The 20,578-nt window shown below is 44.2% G+C and overlaps 1 protein-coding gene across 3 annotated transcripts in view; it reads right to left on the reverse strand.

The window, feature by feature from the left end:
- Positions 1-8,445, reverse strand: part of RNLS (renalase, FAD dependent amine oxidase) — a 572,873-nt gene extending 564,428 nt beyond the window's left edge. For all 3 annotated transcript variants that reach the window (XM_029609826.1, XM_029609825.1, XM_029609824.1), the window contains exon 1: positions 8,062-8,445. In XM_029609826.1, the coding sequence (XP_029465686.1) occupies positions 8,062-8,179 (118 nt within the window). In that variant the 5' untranslated portion in view covers positions 8,180-8,445. The remainder of the gene's footprint in view (positions 1-8,061) is intronic.
- Between the last annotated feature and the right edge of the window lie 12,133 nt (positions 8,446-20,578).

A 20,578-nucleotide genomic window follows, 5' to 3' on the forward strand; every position in this document is an offset into this window, starting at 1 on the left:
GTGGTAGAAGGGAGGGAAATGAGTGTTACTTTGTTGTTGATGAACATCAGATCCAGGGTGTGGCCTGATTTTTGTGTGGGGGAGTTGATTATTTGTTTGAAGCCCATAGCAGTTAGAGTGTTGAGGAGGAGCTTGCATGATGGGGAGTGGGGAGATTTGTCAATGTGGAGGTTGAAATCTCCTAAGATGACGGTAGGGTGATTGATGCAAGATGATATGGTTTCGATGAGGGGGCAGGGATCTTTGTTGAGAGTGCCCAGAGGGGCATAGATCAGCAGGATTTGTAGAGCTTTAGACTTGAAGAGCTTTAGACTTGAAGAGACTGATTTCGAGGGATAGTGGGGGGTTGATGGGGAGAGTACTGAATTTAATTTTTTTGGCTGCTAAAAACAGTAGGCTGCCTCCTTTTTTTCTGGGCCTTGGAATGGAGAAGATGTTGTAACTGCTTGTTGGTAATTGATTCATGAGGGGGGTATCTGAGTTCTTCAACCATGACTCTGTGATGCAGAGAAGGTCTGGATTTTGGTCGATGAGGAGGTCATTGAGGATGGGGATTATCTTTGTTATGGACTGTGCGTTCAGTTTGAAGAGGGTAAGGACAGATAGGGCAGCCATGTGTGGGTCATGGAATAGGGGAATGGGGATAAGTCTTCTGAGGTTGATTCCTGGTGTTGTATTATACGGGTAGTGTTTGTAGGAGGTGTGGGGGCCTTGTGTAGGGTGTGTGAATCTTGTATCCATAGTGTAAAAGGATGCTAGAGGAGGAAGGCGTATACTAAGACAAGTTTCCTTGGCGGTGAGTGCTGCATTAGCATAGAGTATTTTCGTTAGTTAATACTTCTGCTTATTTAAAGCTGTGGTCTATATGTTCCACTGTTTTTGGTTTGGTTCTAAGATTAAAGATAATGTCTTAAGTCATGTTTGGAAAGAATAAACTTTGGTTTCGAAGAACAGATGTCCCAGTGTTTATTAGGGGTTGGGGTGGGGGGGTTGGAGTGGGGAAGGTGAATGGTGTGGCGTGTCTGTGTTATGCTTTTCAGAACGTGTTATTCCCCAGATTTTTCTCTGCTTACCTAAGTAGGAGACAGACACAGACTCCCCTGAGACATAGAAGGCCCCAGTGGCTCCTGTTCAGCTTCAGGGCTGTCAGTTTATGTTCAGGTCTTTTACAGACTCCTCTTGCTCTCATCACAGCTCAGAGTCTCTGCCACTCCTTTTTGTCAGTATAAACACAAGGCTTGATTCCCCTCCCATATGCAGAGACCTACTGGTCTCCATTAGATGGCATAGATCCTTGTCCTAGATATTCAGGCCCAGTGGGAGATATAATTTCTGAACAGCACCTTCCCTTGGGGCTGGCTGTGAATAGCTCCTTAGTTCACTTGAGGGAGCTAGTGGCTTAGAGATTGTGGGCATTTTGAGTTGGTTCCTGAAGAGTAAGGAGTTGAGCTTGTGAGCTGGCTGTTTTTTTAGGAGATTTTCTACAGTGCACCCTTGGCCTGTCAGGTTATGCATCCAGTTTAGGGAAAGAGACTTTGGTTACATTTTGGGCAGTTTTTCAAAGTTTAGCGGGGTAAGTCTCTGATCCAGTTTCAGGTGAGGGACAAGACCTGAATCCAGGGGCCAGGGGTGAGAAGACCTGGTACTCCTACCCCTGACGTGGAAGGGCAGCAGTGACTCATCACCTCAGTAGAAGTTTTTTGGAACTTTGAAAGTAGTTTGCCATTTTTGGTTTGTAAGGTTTAGTGCCAACCCTACTCATGGTTGAGGCTGGGCTATATTAGCTTGATTTTCCACTTCAGACCTATCCTAATGAGAGATCACAAAATAAAACATTCTTATGTTCTTATTTTGTTGCCAGAGGATGTGGTTAGTGCAGTTAGTATAGCTGTGTTTAAAAAAGAATTGGATAAGTTCTTGGAGGAGAAGTCTATTACCTGCTATTAAGTTCACTTAGAGAATAGCCACTGCCAATAGCAATGGTAAGATGGAATAGACTTTTTTTGGGTACTTGCCAGGTTCTTATGGCCTGGATTGGCCTCTGTTAGAAACAGGATGCTGGGTTTGATGGACCCTTGGTCTGACCCAGTATGGCATTTTCTTATGTTCTTATGAAGGAATCCAACAAAATGAGACAAGAGTTTTGCAAACCCACAATGGGATCTTCACACTATAGGACACAGGCTGGGAACAATATGGACTCCTGTGGCCCTCAGGTACATTTTTACGATTAAGGGGATCCTTAAACTCTTAGGGTTTTCCCTGGCCAATGGGGATTTTTTTCACTCCCTGAGGGATAAGATATAACCCAAGACTGGAGCTGAGGATACATATACAGATAGTAGAGAAGCGTTCACTAAGAGAAGCCACTGCTATAAATTGCATCAGTAGCATGGGATCTTCTTAGTGTTTGGGTAATTGCCAGTTTCTTGTGGCCTGGTTTTGGCCTCTGTTGGAAACAGGATGCTGGGCTTGATGGGCCCTTGGTCTAACCCAGCATGGCAATTTCTTATGTTCTTATCTGCCACACAGATGTAAATATAGATATACAGTGGACTTCATTTCTGATTGATTGATCTTTATTCACATTGAAAAAATTATAGTAAACCCTTATTTTGAACACCCAATACTGTATCCTGTCTGGGCCCTGCAGCACCAACACAAAGTGAAAGAAAGGGAGAGACATCATCATACAGCCACACACACAGGAAGAACAAGCACATCGTGTCTAAGCCTTGAAGGTTAGCCTTCTCCCCATAATAAGGATGCACACCTTAGGACCAGCAAAACGGGAAAATATGCCCACGAAGACAGCCCCGAGAAATCAATACTTTTACGATCCTTTAAGAGACAGCACCCCCACCAGAAAAGAGTTACACATACGAATAGGGCTTTTGTTTTTTATGTATTCTTTGTCCCAGGCTCTCTCTTTCTTGCAGCACCAGACCACCAGCCCACTCAAAAGTGTTTTGCCCCCATTTCACACTGGAGGGTTTATTGTTGCACTGCTTGTCAACCCACGTGCTCGCAAGTTCCCCACCCTTTGCTATGAGCCTCTACTGCTTCTTGGAACAGCACCAAGAGACCTCCCATCATTCCCTGCTATTTTCTTAAATTCTATCCTGGACGTCTTCCTAGTTTAAGTCGCCTATCAGAGGTGCTGTGACTGGCTTGCAGCTTCTGGATTCAGCTGCAGATACCAATGCTGCATATTCCCACGTTCAGAATGATGATGGGAGTTGCCACCCAACAACGCCATTGCTCTCTCTCACCAGCACTGCCCAGGAAGTCTTCACCCCAGACCCATGCTGCCTTAAGAACATAAGAACATGCCCTACTGGGTCAGACCAAGGGTCCATCAAGCACAGCATTCTGTTTCCAAAAGTGGCCAATCCAGGCCATAAGAACCTGGCAAGTACCCAAAAACTATGTCTATTTCATGTTACCATTGCTAGTAATAGCAGTGGTTATTTTCTAGGTCAACTTAATAGCAGATAATGGACTTCTCCTCCAAGAACTTATCCAATCCTTTTTTAAACACAGCTATACTAACTGCACTAATCACATCCTCTGGCAACAAATTCCAGAGTTTAATTGTGCGTTGAGTAAAAAAGAACTTTCTCCGATTAGTTTTAAATGTGCCACATGCTAACTTCATGGAGTGCCCCCTAGTCTTTCTATTATCTGAAAGACTAAATAACTGATTCACATCTACCCGTTCTAGATCTCTCATGATTTTAAACACCTCTATCATATCCCCCCTCAGCCGTCTCTTCTCCAAGCTGAAAAGTCCTAACCTCTTTAGTCTTTCCTCATAGGGGAGCTGTTCCATTCCCCTTAACATTTTGGTCGCCCTTCTCTGTATCTTCTCCATCACAATTATATCTTTTTTGAGATGCGGCGACCAGAATTGTACACAGTATTCAAAGTGGGGTCTCAGCATGGAGCGATACAGAGGCATTATGACATTTTCCGTTTTATTCACCATTCCCTTCCTAATAATTCCCAACATTCTGTTTGCTTTTCTGATTGCTGCAGCACACTGTACCGACGATTTCAATGTGTTATCCACTATGGCACCTAGATCTCTTTCTTGGGTTGTAGCACCTAATATGGAACCCAACATTGTGTAATTATAGCATGGGTTATTTTTCCCTATATGCATGACCTTGCACTTATCCACATTAAATTTCATCTTCCATTTCGATGCCCAATTTTCCAGTCTCACAAGTTCTTCCTGCAATTTATCACAATCTGCTTGTGGTTTAACTACTCTGAACAATTTTGTATCATCTGCAAATTTGATTACCTCACTCGTCCTATTTCTTTCCAGATCATTTATAAATATGATGAAAAGTATGGGTCCCAATACAAATCCCTGAGGCACTCCACTGCCCACTCCCTTCCACTGAGAAAATTGCTCATTTAATCCTACTCTTTGTTTCCTGTCTTTTAGCCAGTTTGTAATCCACGAAAGGACATCACCACCTATCCCATAACTTTTTACTTTTCCTTGAAGCCTCTCAGGAGGAACTTTATCAAATGCCTTCTGAAAATCCAAGTATACTACATCTACTGGTTCACCTTTATCAACATGTTTACTAACTCCTTCAAAAAAGTGAAGCAGATTTGTGAGGCAAGACTTGCCTTGGGTAAAGCCATGCTGACTTTGTTCCATTAAACCATGTCTTTCTATATGTTCTGTGATTTTGATGCTTAGAAGAACACTTTCCACTATTTTTCCTGGCACTGAAATCAGGCTAACCGGTCTGTAGTTTCCCGGGTCGCCCCTGGAGCCCTTCTTAAATATTTGGGTTACATTAGCTAACCTCCAGTCTTCAGTACAATAGATGATTTTAATGATAGTTACAGATTTTTACTAATAGGTCTGAAATTTCATTTTTGAGTTCCTTCAGAACCCTGAGGTGTATACCATCCGGTCCAGGTGATTTACTACTCTTCAGTTTATCAATCAGGCCTACCACATCTTCTACGTTCACCGTGATTTGGTTCAGTCCATCTGAATCATTACCCATGAAAACCTTCTCCGGAACGGGTATCTTCCCAACATCCTCTTTAGTGAACACCGAAGCAAAGAAATCATTTAATCTTTCCGCGATGGCCTTATCTTCTCTAAGTGCCCCTTTAACCCCAACGGTCCAACTGACTCCCTCACAGGCTTTCTGCTTCAGATATATTTTAAAAAGTTTTTACTGTGAGTTTTTGCCTCTACGTCCAACTTCTTTTCAAATTCTCTCTTAGCCTGTCTTATCAATGTCTTACATTTAACTTGCCAACGCTTATGCTTTATCCTATTTTCTTCTGTTGGATCCTTCTTCCAATTTTTGAATGAAGATCTTTTGGCTAAAATAGCTTCTTTCATCTCCCCTTTTAATCATGCTGGTAATAGTTTTGCCTTCTTTCCACCTTTTTTAATGTGTGGAATACATCTGGACTGTGCTTCTAGGATGGTATTTTTTAACAGTGACCACGCACGCCTCTTGCACACTTTTTACCTTTGTAGCTGCTCCTTTCAGTTTTTTTCTAACAATTTTTCTCATTTTATCAAAGTTTCCCTTTTGAAAGTTTAGCACGAGAGCTGTGGATTTGCTTACTGTTCCCCTTCCAGTCATTAATTCAAATTTGATCACTATTGCCCAGCAGCCCCTCCACTGTTACCTCTCTCACCAAATCCTTTGCTCCACTGAGAATTAGATCTAAAATTGTTCCCTCTCTTGTCGGTTCCTGAACCAATTGCTCCATAAAAATGTCATTTATTCCATCCAGGAACTTTATCTCTCTAGCATGTACCAATGATACATTTACTCAGTCAATACTGGGGTAATTGAAGTCTCCCATTATTACCGCACTACCAATTTCTCTATCAGTCTCACCATCTTGACCAGGTGGACAGTTGTATACTCCTATCACTATATAGTCTTCCCCGACACACAAGGGATTTCTACCCATAAAGATTCAATTGTGCATTTAGTCTCATGCAGGATGTTTATCCTGTTGGACTCTACGCTATCCCGGACCGAAAGTGCCACACTGCCTCCCGGGTGCTCCTCTCTGTCATTGCGATATAATTTGTACCCAGATATAGCACTGTCCCATTGGTTGTCCTCCTTCATCAAGTCTCTGAGATGCCAATTAAATCTATTTCATCATTCACTGCTATACATTCTAATTCTCCCATCTTACTTCTTACACTTCTGGCATTAGCATACAACCATTTCAAAGTTTGTTTTTGTTTGTATTTTCATTCTGCTTTTTGATAGGGATGTTAGAATTTTTTAGCTCAGCTGAGTTTTTAGTTACAGGCACTTGGACTACTTTTCTTGTAATTGGAACCTCACTGTCGGGATGCCCTAATTCTAATGCATCATTAGTATCCTTTGAAGATACCTCTCTCCGAACCATGCACTGCTGAGCAATTATCAGCTTTCCCCTTTGTTCTAGTTTAAAAGCTACTCTATCTCCTTTTTAAAAGTTAATGTCAGCAGTCTGGTTCCACCCTGGTTAAGGTGGAGCCCATCACTTCGGAAGAGACTCCCCCTTCCCCAAAAGGTTCCCCAGTTCCTAACAAAACTGAATCCCTCTTCTTTGCACCATTGTCTCATCCAAGCATTGAGACTCCGGAGCTCTGCCTGCCTCTGGTGACCTGCGTGTGGAACAGGGAGCATTTCAGAGAATGCTACCCTGGAGGTTCTGGATTTAAGCTTTCTACCTAAGAGCCTAAATTTGGTTTCTAGAACCCTCCCTCCCACATTTTCCTATGTTGTTGGTGCCCACATGTACGACAGCCGGCTCCTCCCCAGCACTGTCTAAAATCCTATCTAGGTGACGCATGAGGTCTGCCACCTTCGCACCAGGTTGGCATGTTACCAGGCGATCCTCACACCCACCAGCCACCCAGCTGTCTACATTCCTAATAATCGAATCACCAACTATGACAGCTGACCTAACCCTTCCCTCCTGGGTAGTAGGCCTTGGGGAGATATCCTCAGTGCGAAAGGACAATGCATCACCTGGAGAGCAGGTCCTTGCTACAGGATCCTTTCCTACTGCATCAGGTTGATGCTCTCCAATCATGAGACCTTCTTCCTCCAAGGCAGCACCAGGGCTGCCAGTCCGAAGTTGGGAGTTGGCTACTATGTCCCTGAAGGTCTCATCTATATACCTCTTTGTCTGCCTCAGCTCCTCCAGGTCTGCCACTCTAGCCTCCAGAGATCGGACTCATTCTCTGTGAGCCAGGAACTCTTTGCATCGCATGCACATGTACAATTTCTCACCGGCGGGTAAAAAATCATACATGTGACACTCGATGCAAAAGACTGGGAAGCCCCCCTCTTGCTGCTGGACTGCTGCCTTCATCTCAAATTTGTTCAGTTCCTACTTAAGTTTTAGGTTGCTATGGGAGTAGGAATGTGTCCAATTAATGTCCTTTAAATGTATTAGTGAATTCACTATATGTGGCCTACATGGGAATGATCAAACTCAATAAGGTGGTGTTGGTTTTTTTAAAGTGGCACCTGCCTATAAATTAAAGGTGGGTGGGTTGGGAAATACAAACAGTCTAACTTCAGTTAGTCAGCCAGAGTGACTCACTGCTCTCTTGATTAACAAATGTTGGTACCTAATCAAATCAAATCAAATCACACTACCTCAACACCTTTCCAAGGTGAGTAACTGAATTGAACTTTTCGACCTTTTTACTTAGGTATACACTGCTCCTAGCTTATTTCTAGCTTCTGGCTACCTTTTTTTTTTTTAATATACAAACACACTAAATACTGCTTACTAGCCACCTTTACTGATTATTTAAAAATACAGTCTAACTTCTGTTTATTTGGTGCCTTACTATTAAAAGCACAAACACACTAAATAATATTCCCAAATAGTTAACTTTGCCCCAATACTTTTAAAAAAGACAATGTCCCAAGCAAAAACTTACTGATTCCTTTCAGCCACCAGCAAGGTGATCCTCTCCTCTCAGTGCTCCAACTGGATTATTTATACAATTTTTGCACCAGGGTGCAGGAGAACACTGGCACCCACCTGCATCCTTTGCTGTCTCCCACACCACAAGCCGGAGACTCTTGGCCGCCTCTTGTCTCAGGAGATAGGCGCTGAGGCAGCCTGTCAATCCTGCGCCCACGATCAGTATGCGGGACATTGCACCGTGGGATGGGGAAACAATGCTCTGGCCACTGGCAGTGGCTCACACAGACAAGTTCAGGACCCCTGCACCCGGCCTCCACCTTCCGGCTGCTTCAACGTCAGGCTCGGCCAACTAAGAGAGCGCCCTGAGACAGCCTGTAGCACCTCACTTAAAGCAGCGCAGCGCCGCAGTGCAAAGCTATCCCAGAAAAACCTGGAACTGCAACAGCGATCCTGCCTGCACTTAGCTTTCTGGCTCTCATCCTACAAACCTGCTCCTCCCTTCAGAACCCAACTGACAGCAGCCTCACCCCCCCCCCAGTCATGATGTAATCAAGTAACTGCCACCCTTCCGTTAGTGGCACCGCCTTTTCCCCCTCCCACTCTCATGATTCTGCTTCCGATTGGATGACCTGATGTAGCCTGAGCCAGCGATGTATATATGTCCCCACCCTGTCAACTTGTCTCTTGTTTCAGCACCTGCTCACCAAGCTCTTGCCATGTCTCTGTCCTGGGATCTTGTGCTGGAGTAGCGTGTGCAGCTGGTGTTTCACAAGTTGGGCTGGGCATTTGAGTTGCCTGTGGCCCAGTTTTGCTTGTGACTGCTGACAGGGCTGGAGGGTGTTTAGCAGGACTCAGTTTGGGCTACCTACAAGTGCAAGTGAAGATTGGAGGGAAGATCAAGCATGGACTCATCTCTGGGAATATGCCAGGATGTTCAAATAACACAGATGGAGGACTTTGGCTCAGGATAAAGGCAGGAGTCAGTTTGAGAAGTCTTTCCCATTTGCATTGGACGTGCCAGTACACAACTGTCACTAGTGACCAGGCATTGTGCAGAGAGACTTCTGGAGATCTGCAAGCAGATGGGTGCCAGGGATGAATATCTTCAAATCAGAGATCCAAGACTTCTAAATGAGACACCACTGTTTCTCTGGTACAGGGGCCTCTCCTGAAGATCCCCATCTTTCTTTATATATAGGGAAAAGCCTGCAGTAATTAGGAAGACTTTATTATTTATTTTATTAGATAGTAAAATTAGTTTTCTAAGTTCGGTACTGTAAGGGCTACCCATCTAGATTTCAGAAGACAAAACATGAAAGAATAGTTAGTCTATGATAAGTTCAGGACCCCTGCACCCGGCCTCCACCTTCCTGCTTCACCGTAGGCTCGGCCAACTAAAAGAGAGCCCTGAGTCAGAATGTAGCACCTCACTTAAAGCAGCGCAGTGTCGCAGTGCAAAACCATCCCAGAAAAACCTGGAACTGCAACAGCGATCCTGCCTGCACTTAGCTTTCTGGCTCTCATCGTACAAACCTGTTCCTCCCTTCAGAACCCAACTGACAGCAGCCTCACCCCCCACTCATGATGTAATCAAATAACTAACTATTCTTTCATGTTTTGTCTTCTGAAATCTAGATGGGTAGCCCTAACAGTACAGAACTTAGAAAACTAATTTTACTATCTAATAAAATAAATAATAAAGTCTTCCTAATTACTGCAGGCTTTTCCCTATATATAAAGAAAGATGGGGATCTTCAGGAGAGGTCCCTGTACCAGAGAAACAGTGGTGTCTCATTTAGAAGTCTTGGATCTCTGATTTGAAGATATTCATCCCTGGCACATAAGAAATTGCCATGCTGGGTCAGACCAAGGGTCCATCAAGCCCAGCATCCTGTTTCCAACAGAGGCCAAACCAGGTCACAAAAACCTGGCAATTACCCAAACACCAAGAAGATCCCATGCTACTGGTGCAATTAATAGCAGTGGCTATTCCCTAAGTAAACTTGATTAATAGCAGTTAATGGACTTCTCCTACAAGAACTTATCCAAACCTTTTTTGAACCCAGCTACACTAACTGCACTAACCACATCCTCTGGCAACAAATTCCAGAGCTTAATTGTGCGTTGAGTGAAAAATAATTTTTTCCGATTAGTCTTAAATGTGCTACTTGCTAACTTCATGGAATGCTCCCTTGTCCTTCTATTATCTGAAACTGTAAATAACTGATTCACATCTACTTGTTCAAGACCTCTCATGATCTTAAAGACCTCTATCATATCCCCCCTCTTCTCCAAGCTGAACAGACCTAACCTCTTCAGCCTTTCCTCATAGGGGAGCTGTTCCATCCCCTTTATCATTTTGGTCGGCCTTCTCTGTACCTTCTCCATTGCAACTATATCTTTTTTGAGATGCAGCGACCAGAATTGTACACAGTATTCAAGGGTAGCCCTTACAGTACAGAACTTAGAAAACTAAATTTCACTATCTAATAAAATAAATAATAAAATCTTCCTAATTAATGCATGCTTTTCCCTATCAGCATTCTTAGAACACTTTCTCTCAATACTATGTTACTGTGATATTGACATATTACAATACTATATTATGTTCTATATGCATTTTATTGTACATCACATTGATTTTCATGTAAAAGGTGATTAATCAAACTCTATAAACAGACATTCAAAGATTTTCTTTTTCTAACAGCTTTACTTGTGCAATTAAAAGTCACTCACTCTCTTTTCCCTTTTTGTAATTATAATTATGGGTACCAGATGATTTTAATAATGTGTGTAAGGAGGTCCCAAATTCACCTCTTACTAGAGTGCATCAGTGCTCTCAACAGATCCTGCATGTAGAGAATGATGACAGAGTAGATTAATAATGTAAAAGGAGGTGGAAAGTGTCATGAAGTTAATTAAACTTCTGTGCCTTCACAGTACAGGGCTCTTTGGAATAGGGGGTGGATGACCCTCAGAGATACTGGTGTTGGGGGTCTCACCCTCCAAAGGGAAAGAAATGTCTGGCTCCTTTCCTGGGAGGATGCTTAGGACTAGGATTAGAGACTTTCCTGCTTAGGGGTCCAAAGGAGGATTCCTAAGTTTCCTGAGATTTGTGTAAGAGGAATTTTGTGAAGACACACAGGCCGATACAGTGCAGTGCGCTCCACCGGAGCACATTGTTAACCTGCCCTTGGACGTGCGTTTTCCCTTACCCCTTATTCAGTAAGGAGCGGAAAACGCGCGTCCAACCCGCCGAACCTAATAGCGCCCTCAACATGCAAATGCATGTTGATGGCCCTATTAGGTATTTGCGTGCGATTCAGAAAGTAAAATGTGCAGCCAAGCCGCACATTTTACTTTCAGAAATTAGGGCCTACCCAAAGGTAGGCCCTAATTTCTTCCGGCACCGGGAAAATGGCGATATTAAGTTGGAGGTCCCAAAGAGTAAAAAAAAAGTTTAAAGAAAAAAAAAATTTGAAGTAGGCCGGCGGCTGTTGGGTCGAAAACCAGATGCTCAATTTTGCCGGTGTCCGGCTTCCGAGCCCGTGGCTATCAGTGGGCTTGAGAACCGACACCAGCAAAATTGAGCATTGGCTGTCAAACCCACTGACAGCCGCCACTCCTGTCAAAAAGGAGGCGCTAGGGACATGCTAGTGTCCCTAGCGCCTCTTTTTGCCCATTTCTACCGCCGGGCCTCATTTGAATACAGTATCACGCGCACAGGCGAGTGGCCTGTGCGCCCGCTCTCCCGCGGACTTTACTGAATCAGCCTGAATGACAGGCCAAGGCAGTAAGCTGTGAGTTAACAAACCACTGGATTTCAGTTCACAGTTTTAATGCACAGATTTAAATGTTTGGGTTTTTTTTAACTCCCTCTGAAGTAAGCTAATACATTTGTATAGTATCAGGAGTTTAAAAAAGCGTGTTGATAGAAAAATGTGCATTTGGCATGGGGGGTGGGGGAGGGGGCATTATCGCTGAAATAGACAAGTGCCCGATATGGAGCTAGGAGGAGACAGTACTTACCCAGCTAAGTAGCGGCAGCTGCCAGATAAATCAGTACTTACCTGGCTATTTGGCCATGGTTTTGTAACTGCCACTTAGCTGGATAAGTCAGTACTTCTCTGGCTGCGGTTCACTGCTGCCACTTGGCCTGATAAATCAGACTTATCAAGGTAACTGGGCAAACCGCAGCCAGACAGCCCAGTACTTATCCAGCTAAATGGCAGCAGTTAGCCTGATAAATCCTGACCGTTTTTTTCCTTTTTTAAAGTGTTTTTAAGGGTTTTAAGTGCAGCACTGTTGAAAACTTAAATCCATCTCTGTCCAGGACTTAACTTTCCAGCATTAGGAAAACCTGGGTTATTGCCAGGTACCTCTCTGCATCGAGGAGTTTTGCTTAATGCCCTCATTTGCATGGGATTTCCAAGCAAAGGTGCTAATCAGTACTCACATTTTGGAATGCACATTTTCTACACCCAAAACTCTTTACTGCATTGGCAATAAGTCTTCCTCAGAAAAAATGTGGGTTCCAGAGCAGGTAACGCCGTGCTTTAGGCTGAATGCAACTTTCTGCATCAACCTGAGAAGAAGTTTCAAGAAAGAGAGGTGTAAATCCATACTCCTCATCTATCCAGAGAGAGTGTTTCCAAGTTGGGGAAAAAAGTGGAATCTGGAGTTGGAGTCCAGTGAACACTGCCAGGCTTGGAGGTCTGTTTCAGAGCTGTTGCCTAAAGGAAAGCAACGGCTCCAGCATTCCTGAATTATAAGTTCCAGATAACTATAGTGTTACAGAGAAAGCTGCATCCAGGCACCTGCATCCAGGCACTAGGAGGGAGTGTTTGACCTAGAAAGCTTAGCAACCAGAATGTGCATCATTCGCTACAGTGAGACTGCGTTTATTTTTGTGCTATTGAATTTAGTTTTTCTGTACTGATTGGCAACTTAAGCTATTGTGTACAGTTTGGATTTTGTTACTTGCCATCAGTGATCAATAAAGAATTTTATTTTTTGTGAGCACCACCAACTGTGTGGTTACAGAAGAGCTCCAGATGAGAAAAACAACTTTAAGGGCCATAAAAGACTGACTCATTCTCCCCTGTATGGGAAGAACCATAGAGCAATCCTGGCCAATGCATGCCAGGAGAAGTTGGGGCAGGGGCTGCAGCTATAAAATAGTACTTTTAGTTGAACAGTAGTTGGAATTTACTTATTAAATAGCAGTCTCAGCTCTTTCCTTGACTGGATTAAAAAGTGGCTGAGTGGGAAGTGACATAGAGAAGTGGTAAATGGAGTTTCCTCCGAGGAGGGAGTTTTACTAGTGGTGTGCCTCAGGGACTGGCCTTGGATTGGCTCTTTTTAACATTCTTGTGAGGAGCATAGCAGAAGGATTGCTGGGAAAGGTTTGTCTTTTTGCTAATGATACCAAAATCTGCAACATTGGGGACAGTCAGAAGATGTGAAAAACATGAGAAGAGATCTAGCAAAGTTTGGGGAATGGTCTAGGGTCTGGTAGCTAAGATTTAATGCTAAAAAATGCAGAGTAATGCACTTAGAATGCAAAAACCCAAGGGAGAGGTATAATAAGAACATAAAAACATAAGAAAATGCCATACTGGGTCAGACCAAGGGTCCATCAAGCCCAGCATCCTGTTTCCAACAGTAGCCAATCCACGCCATAAGAACCTGGCAAGTACCCAAAAACTAAGTCTATTCCATGTTACCATTGCTAATGGCAGTGGCTATTCTCTAAGTGAACTTAATAGCAGGTAATGGACTTATCCTCCAAGAACTTATCCAATCCTTTTTTAAACACAGCTATACTAACTGCACTAACCACATCCTCTGGCAACAAATTCCAGAGTTTAATTGTGTGTTGAGTAAAAAAGAACTTTCTCCGATTAGTTTTAAATGTGCCACATGCTAACTTCATGGAGTGCCCCCTAGTCTTTCTACTATCCGAAAGAGTAAATAACAGATTCATATTTACCCGTTCTAGACCTCTCATGATTTTAAACACCTCTATCATATCCCCCCCCCTCAGTCGTCTCTTCTCCAAGCTGAAAAGTCCTAACCTCTTTAGTCTTTCCTCATAGGGGAGCTGTTTCATTCCCCTTATCATTTTGGTAGCCCTTCTCTGTACCTTCTCCATCGCAATTATATCTTTTTTGAGATGCGGCGACCAGAATTGTACACAGTATTCAAGGTGTGGTCTCACCATGGAGCGATACAGAGGCATTATGACATTTTCCGTTTTATTCACCATTCCCTTTCTAATAATTCCCAACATTCTGTTTGCTTTTTTGACTGCCGCAGCACACTGTACCGACGATTTCAACATGTTATCCACTATGACACCTAGATCTTTCTTGGGTTGTAGCACCTAATATGGAACCCAACATTATGTAATTATAGCATGGGTTATTTTTCCCTATATGCATCACCTTGCACTTATCCACATTTTGTGTCATCTGCAAATTTGATTATCTCACTCGTCGTATTTCTTTCCAGATCATTTATAAATATATTGAAAAGTAAGGGTCCCACTACAGATCCCTGAGGCACTCCACTGTCCACTCCCTTCCACTGAGAAAATTGCCCATTTAATCCTACTCTCTGTTTCCTGTCTTTTAGCCAGTTTGCAATCCACGAAAGGACATCGCCACCTATCCCATGACTTTTTACTTTTCCTAGAAGCCTCTCATGAGGAACTTTGTCAAACGCCTTCTGAAAATCCAAGTATACTATATCTACCGGTTCACCTTTATCCACATGTTTATTAACTCCTTCAAAAAAGTGAAGCAGATTTGTGAGGCAAGACTTGCCCTGGGTAAAGCCATGCTGACTTTGTTCCATTAAACCATGTCTTTCTATATGTTCTGTGATTCTGATGTTTAGAACACTTTCCACTATTTTTCCTGGCACTGAAGTCAGGCTAACCGGTCTGTAGTTTCCCGGATCGCCCTTGGAGCCCTTTCTAAATATTGGGGTTACATTTGCTATCCTCCAGTCTTCAGGTACAATGGATGATTTTAATGATAAGTTACAAATTTTTACTAATAGGTCTGAAATTTCATTTTTTAGTTCCTTCAGAACTCTGGGGTGTATACCATCCGGTCCAGGTGATTTACTACTCTTCAGTTTGTCAATCAGGCCTACCACATCTTCTAGGTTCACCGTGATTTGATTCAGTCCATCTGAATCATTACCCATGAAAACCTTCTCCATTACGGGTACCTCCCCAACATCCTCTTCAGTAAACACCGAAGCAAAGAAATCATTTAATCTTTCCGCGATGGCCTTATCTTCTCTAAGTGCCCCTTTAACCCCTCGATCATCTAACGGTCCAACTGACTCCCTCACAGGCTTTCTGCTTCAGATATATTTTAAAAAGTTTTTACTGTGAGTTTTTGCCTCTACAGCCAACTTCTTTTCAAATTCTCTCTTAGCCTGTCTTATCAATGTCTTACATTGCCAATGTTTATGCTTTATCCTATTTTCTTCTGTTGGATCCTTCTTCCAATTTTTGAATGAAGATCTTTTGGCTAAAATAGCTTCTTTCACCTCCCCTTTTAACCATGCCGGTAATCGTTTTGCCTTCTTTCCAACTTTCTTAGGGGCGGATTTTAAAAGGCGCGCGAATAGCCTACTTTTGTTTGCGCTCCAGGCGCAAACAAAAGTACGCTGGATTTTAGTAGATACGCGCGGAGCCGCGCGTATCTGCTAAAAACCTGGATCGGCGCGCGCAAGGCTATGGATTTTGTATAGCCGGCGCGCGCCGAGCCGCGCAGCCTACCCCCGTTCCCTCCGAGGCCGCTCCGAAATCGGAGCAGCCTCGGAGGGAACTTTTCTTTGCCCTCCCCTCACCTTCCCCTCCCTTCCCCTACCTAACCCACCCGCCCGGCCCTGTCTAAACCCCCCCCTTACCTTTGTCGGGGGATTTACGCCTCCCAGAGGGAGGCGTAAATCCCCGCGCGCGAGCGGGCCTCCTGCGCGCTGGGCCGCAACCTGGGGGCGGGTACGGAGGGCGTGGCCACGCCCCCGGACCGCCCCGGGCCGTAGCCACGCCCCCGTACCTGCCCCCAAAACGCTGCCGACACGCCCCCGAAACGCCGCGACCCGGCCCGCCCCCCGACACGCCCCCGACACGCCCCCCTCAGAGAACCCAGGGACTTACGCGAGTCCCTGGGCTCTGCGCGCGCCGGGAGGCCTATGTAAAATAGGCTTCCCGGCGCGCAGGGCCCTGCTCGCGTAAATCCGCCCGGTTTTGGGCGGATTTACGCGAGCAGGGCATTTTTTAACTTTTGTAGCTGCTCCTTTCAGTTTTTTTCTAACAATTTTTCTCATTTTATCAAAGTTTCCCTTTTGAAAGTTTAGCACGAGAGCCTTGGATTTGCACACTGTTCCTTTTCCAGTCATTAAATCAAATTTGATCATATTATGATCACTATTTCCAAGCGGCCCCACCACCGTTACCTCTCTCACCAAGTCCTGTGCTCCACTGAGAATTAGATCTAAAATTGCTCCCTCTCTCGTCGGTTCCTGAACCAATTGCTCCATAAAGCTATCATTTATTCCATCCAGGAACGTTATCTCTCTAGCGTGACCCGATGATACATTTACCCGGTCTATATTGGGGTAATTGAAGTCTCCCATTATTACTGCACTACCAATTTGGTTAGCTTCCCTAATTTCTCTTAGCATTTCACTGTCCATCTCACCATCATGACCAGGTGGACGGTAGTATACCCCTATCACTGTAGTCTTCCCTGATACACAAGGGATTTCTACCCATAAAGATTCAATTTTGTATTTAGTCTCATGCAGGATGTTTATCCTGTTGGACTCTATGCCATCCCGGACATAAAGCGCCACACCTCCTCCTGACTGCTCCTCTCTGTCATTGCGATATAATTTGTACCCCGGTATAGCACTGTCCCATTGGTTATCCTCTTTCCACCATGTCTCTGAGATGCCAATTAAGTCTATGTCATCATTTACTGCTATACATTCTAATTCTCCCATCTTACTTCTTAGACTTCTGGCATTAGCATACAAACATTTCAAAGTTTGTTTTTTGTTTGTATTTTTATTCTGCTTTTTAATTGATAGGGATAAGTTAGAATTTTTTAGCTCAGGTGAGTTTTTAGTTACAGGCACTTGGACTACTTTTCTAATTATTGGAACCTCACTGTCGGGATGCCCTAATTCTAATGCATCATTAGTATCCTTTAAAGATACAACTCTCCGAACCATGCGCTGCTGAGCGACTGTCGGCTTTCCCCTTTGTTCTAGTTTAAAAGCTGCTCTATCTCCTTTTTAAAGGTTAGCGCCAGCAGTCTGGTTCCACCCTGGTTAAGGTGGAGCCCATCCCTTCGGAAGAGACTCCCCCTTCCCCAAAAGGTTCCCCAGTTCCTAACAAAACTGAATCCCTCTTCCTTGCACCATCGTCTCATCCACGCATTGAGACTCCGGAGCTCTGCCTGCCTCTGGTGACCTGCGCGTGGAACAGGGAGCATTTCAGAGAATGCTACCCTGGAGGTTCTGGATTTAATCTTTCTACCTAAGAGCCTAAATTTGGCTTCCAGAACCTCCCTCCCACATTTTCCTATGTCGTTGGTGCCCACGTGTACCACGACAGCCGGCTCCTCCCCAGCACTGTCTAAAATCCTATCTAGATGACGCGTGAGGTCCGCCACCTTCGCACCAAGTAGGCATGTTACCAGGCGATCCTCACGCCCACCCGCCACCCAGCTATCTACATTCCTAATAATCGAATCACCAACTATGACGGCCGACCTAACCCTTCCCTCCTGGGCAGTAGGCCTTGGGGAGATATCCTCAATGCGAAAGGATAATGCATCACCTAGAGAGCAGGTCCTTGCTACAGGATCCCTTCCTGCTACACCTGGTTGGTGCTCTCCCATTATGAGACCTTCTTCCTCCAAGGCAGCACCAGGGCTGCCAGTCTGAAGTTGGGACTGGACTACTATGTCCCTGAAGGTCTCATCTATATACCTCTCTGTCTCCCTCAGCTCCTCCAGGTCTGCCACTCTAGCCTCCAGAGATCGGACTCGTTCTCTGAGAGCCAGGAGCTCTTTGCATCGCATGCACATGTACAACTTCTCACCGGTGGGTAAAAAATCATACATGTGACACTCGATGCAAAAGACTGGGAAGCCCCCCTCTTGCTGCTGGACTGCTGCCTTCATCTCAATTTTGATCAGTTTCTAGTTAAGTTTTAGGTTGCTATGGAAGTAGGAATGTGTCTAAGTTCCTTTAAATGTATTAGTGAATTCACTATATGTCTGGTAGTGGCCTACTGGGGTCTGATCGAGTTCTCCATAAAGTTTTTGTTGATGGTTTGTTTTTTGTGTGTGTGCAAGTGGCACCTGCCTATAAATTAAGGGATGAGCTTGGGGTGTGTGGGGGAGGGTTGGGAATTACAAACAGTCTAACTTTAGTTAGTCAGCCTGAGTTACTCACAGCTCCCTTGATTAACAAATGTTGTTCCCTATTCAAACCTAATCACACTACCTCAACACCTAAAATGAGGGGGTCATAGAATGAGAGTGAAAGGAGGTAGACTCAGGAGTAATCTTAGGAAACATTTCTTTACAGAGAGGACAATGGATGCATGGAATGGCCTCCCAGAGGATTTGGTGGAGACAAAAACAGTATCTAAATTCAAGAGAGCATGTGATAAATACAGGAGATCTCTGGAGGGAGTTAAGGGAATTATAAAGCTCAATTAATTGGACAGATAGGCCATACAGTCTTTTTCTGCAGTCATGTTTCTATGTTTAAAAAGCTATTACCGAAACAAGCTGTACAAAGAATGAGCCCCTAGCAGTTCCAGCATTCTGTCACACATTTTTTTCTAGTAACCCCATGAATACAATTGATCATTTTTATATTGACCATTGACATACTTATATATAATCTAGTATCTCCCTGAATATTCTTGTTAATCTTTATATTGACTATGAACATATTTGTTAATCCTTTTATGATTGTAATCTGCTTTGAGACTAGCCCTGGCAATGAAGTGGAATATGAAATGTTTGTAAATAAAATAAATAGTCTCAATGCAACACACAACCCTTTTATTTCTATCACTTTAAACTCACAGTCTCAGCTGTTAAGGACTTGGCTTTCACAGCTTCTCAGCTTTAATCTGTTCTTTTGAGCTTTACATTTATATACACACACAGACACAAACATTTTCTGAACTATTTATTAATTTTTAAATTTATAAAAAGCACTGAACTTCAGCTCAATTTTTTTCAGAGGCTCCTTTCATACAGAAGGAAAGAAAGTTTCTAATGAAAGCCTTATCTTTGGTTTAAAAAAACATTTATATTTCTTCTTACAAATCTCTTTAATTTTAAATACTTCTCACACAATTAAAATTAATAAAGCTTTCAGATAGTCACTGTGTGATCTGATAGGTGACTTTTCTTTCCAAAGCAAGTTACATAAACATAACTTAAAAAAAAAAATACTTTCAAAGACTTCAGAATACGCAGCATTTCCGTTTCTAATCACTCTCCCAGTATCTCTCAACGTTTCCTTCCGCACTCAGAATAGAGACAGCCTGTGCCGTGGTGCTACTGCGGCTTTTCTTCAACTCGATCTCTGTCATTCCTCAACTTTTTCTCTGTTTGACTCAGCAGCGGGCAGGGACAACCTCCCCCGCGACAGAGAGGTCCCCAACGATTCCTATCCAGCTTCAGGGTTATTTTATACTCAAGACTTTTACCGACTGTCCCCAAGCTCAGAGTCTCTGCCGTTCCGCTTTGTCAGTATAACACAAGGATTGAACCTTTTCTCCCCTCCCACCCAAGGACTCGTGGGTTGTTTTTTTTTAATGTACTATGTGCCCGGGGGTCTCTCTTTCTTGCAGCACCAGCCCAACCAAAAGTGCTTTGCCCCCGTTTCACGTTGGAGCTGTTTTATTGTTGCACTGCCTGTCAGCCCGCGCACGTCCAGGTTTACTCCGAGCAACAGCACCGTGAGCCTCCCTGCTGCTTTTTTAAATTCTCTCCTGGACTTCTTACTGGTTTAAGTCACCTATCAGAGGTGCTGTGACCGGCTCGCCACTGCTGCACATTCCAGGGCTCGGAATGATGATGGGAGTTGCCACCCTACAACCACGTCACTGTGTCTCACCAGCACAGCTCACGCCCCGTACTTATCCTGCTTTTTCTATACAATTTTTGCACCAGGATGCAGAACGACACTGGCACCCACCTGCCTCCTTTGACCTGTCCCACACTAATCCGGAGACTCCTGATAGGCGCCGAGACGCCCGTCAAACCTGCGCCCGTGATCAGTAAGCGGGACATCGCACCGTGGGGGATATGCAGTCGGGAAACAATGCTCTGGCCGCTGGCAGTGACTCACGCGAACAGGATCGGGACCCCTGCACCCGGCCTCCGCCTTCCGGCTGCTTCACCGTCCTGTTCAGTCGGCCCACTAAGAGAGAGCCCTGAGAACACAGCCTGCAGCGTTACACTTAAAGCAGCACAGTACAAAACTACTATCGAAGAACTTTGAATTGCTGCAAGAGCGATTCTGCCTGCACTTAACCTTAACCAGCTCTCTGTGCGCAAACCTGCTCCTCCCT

Source organism: Rhinatrema bivittatum, chromosome 7 (assembly GCF_901001135.1).
Source record: "Rhinatrema bivittatum chromosome 7, aRhiBiv1.1, whole genome shotgun sequence".
Classification (NCBI taxonomy): domain Eukaryota; kingdom Metazoa; phylum Chordata; class Amphibia; order Gymnophiona; family Rhinatrematidae; genus Rhinatrema; species Rhinatrema bivittatum.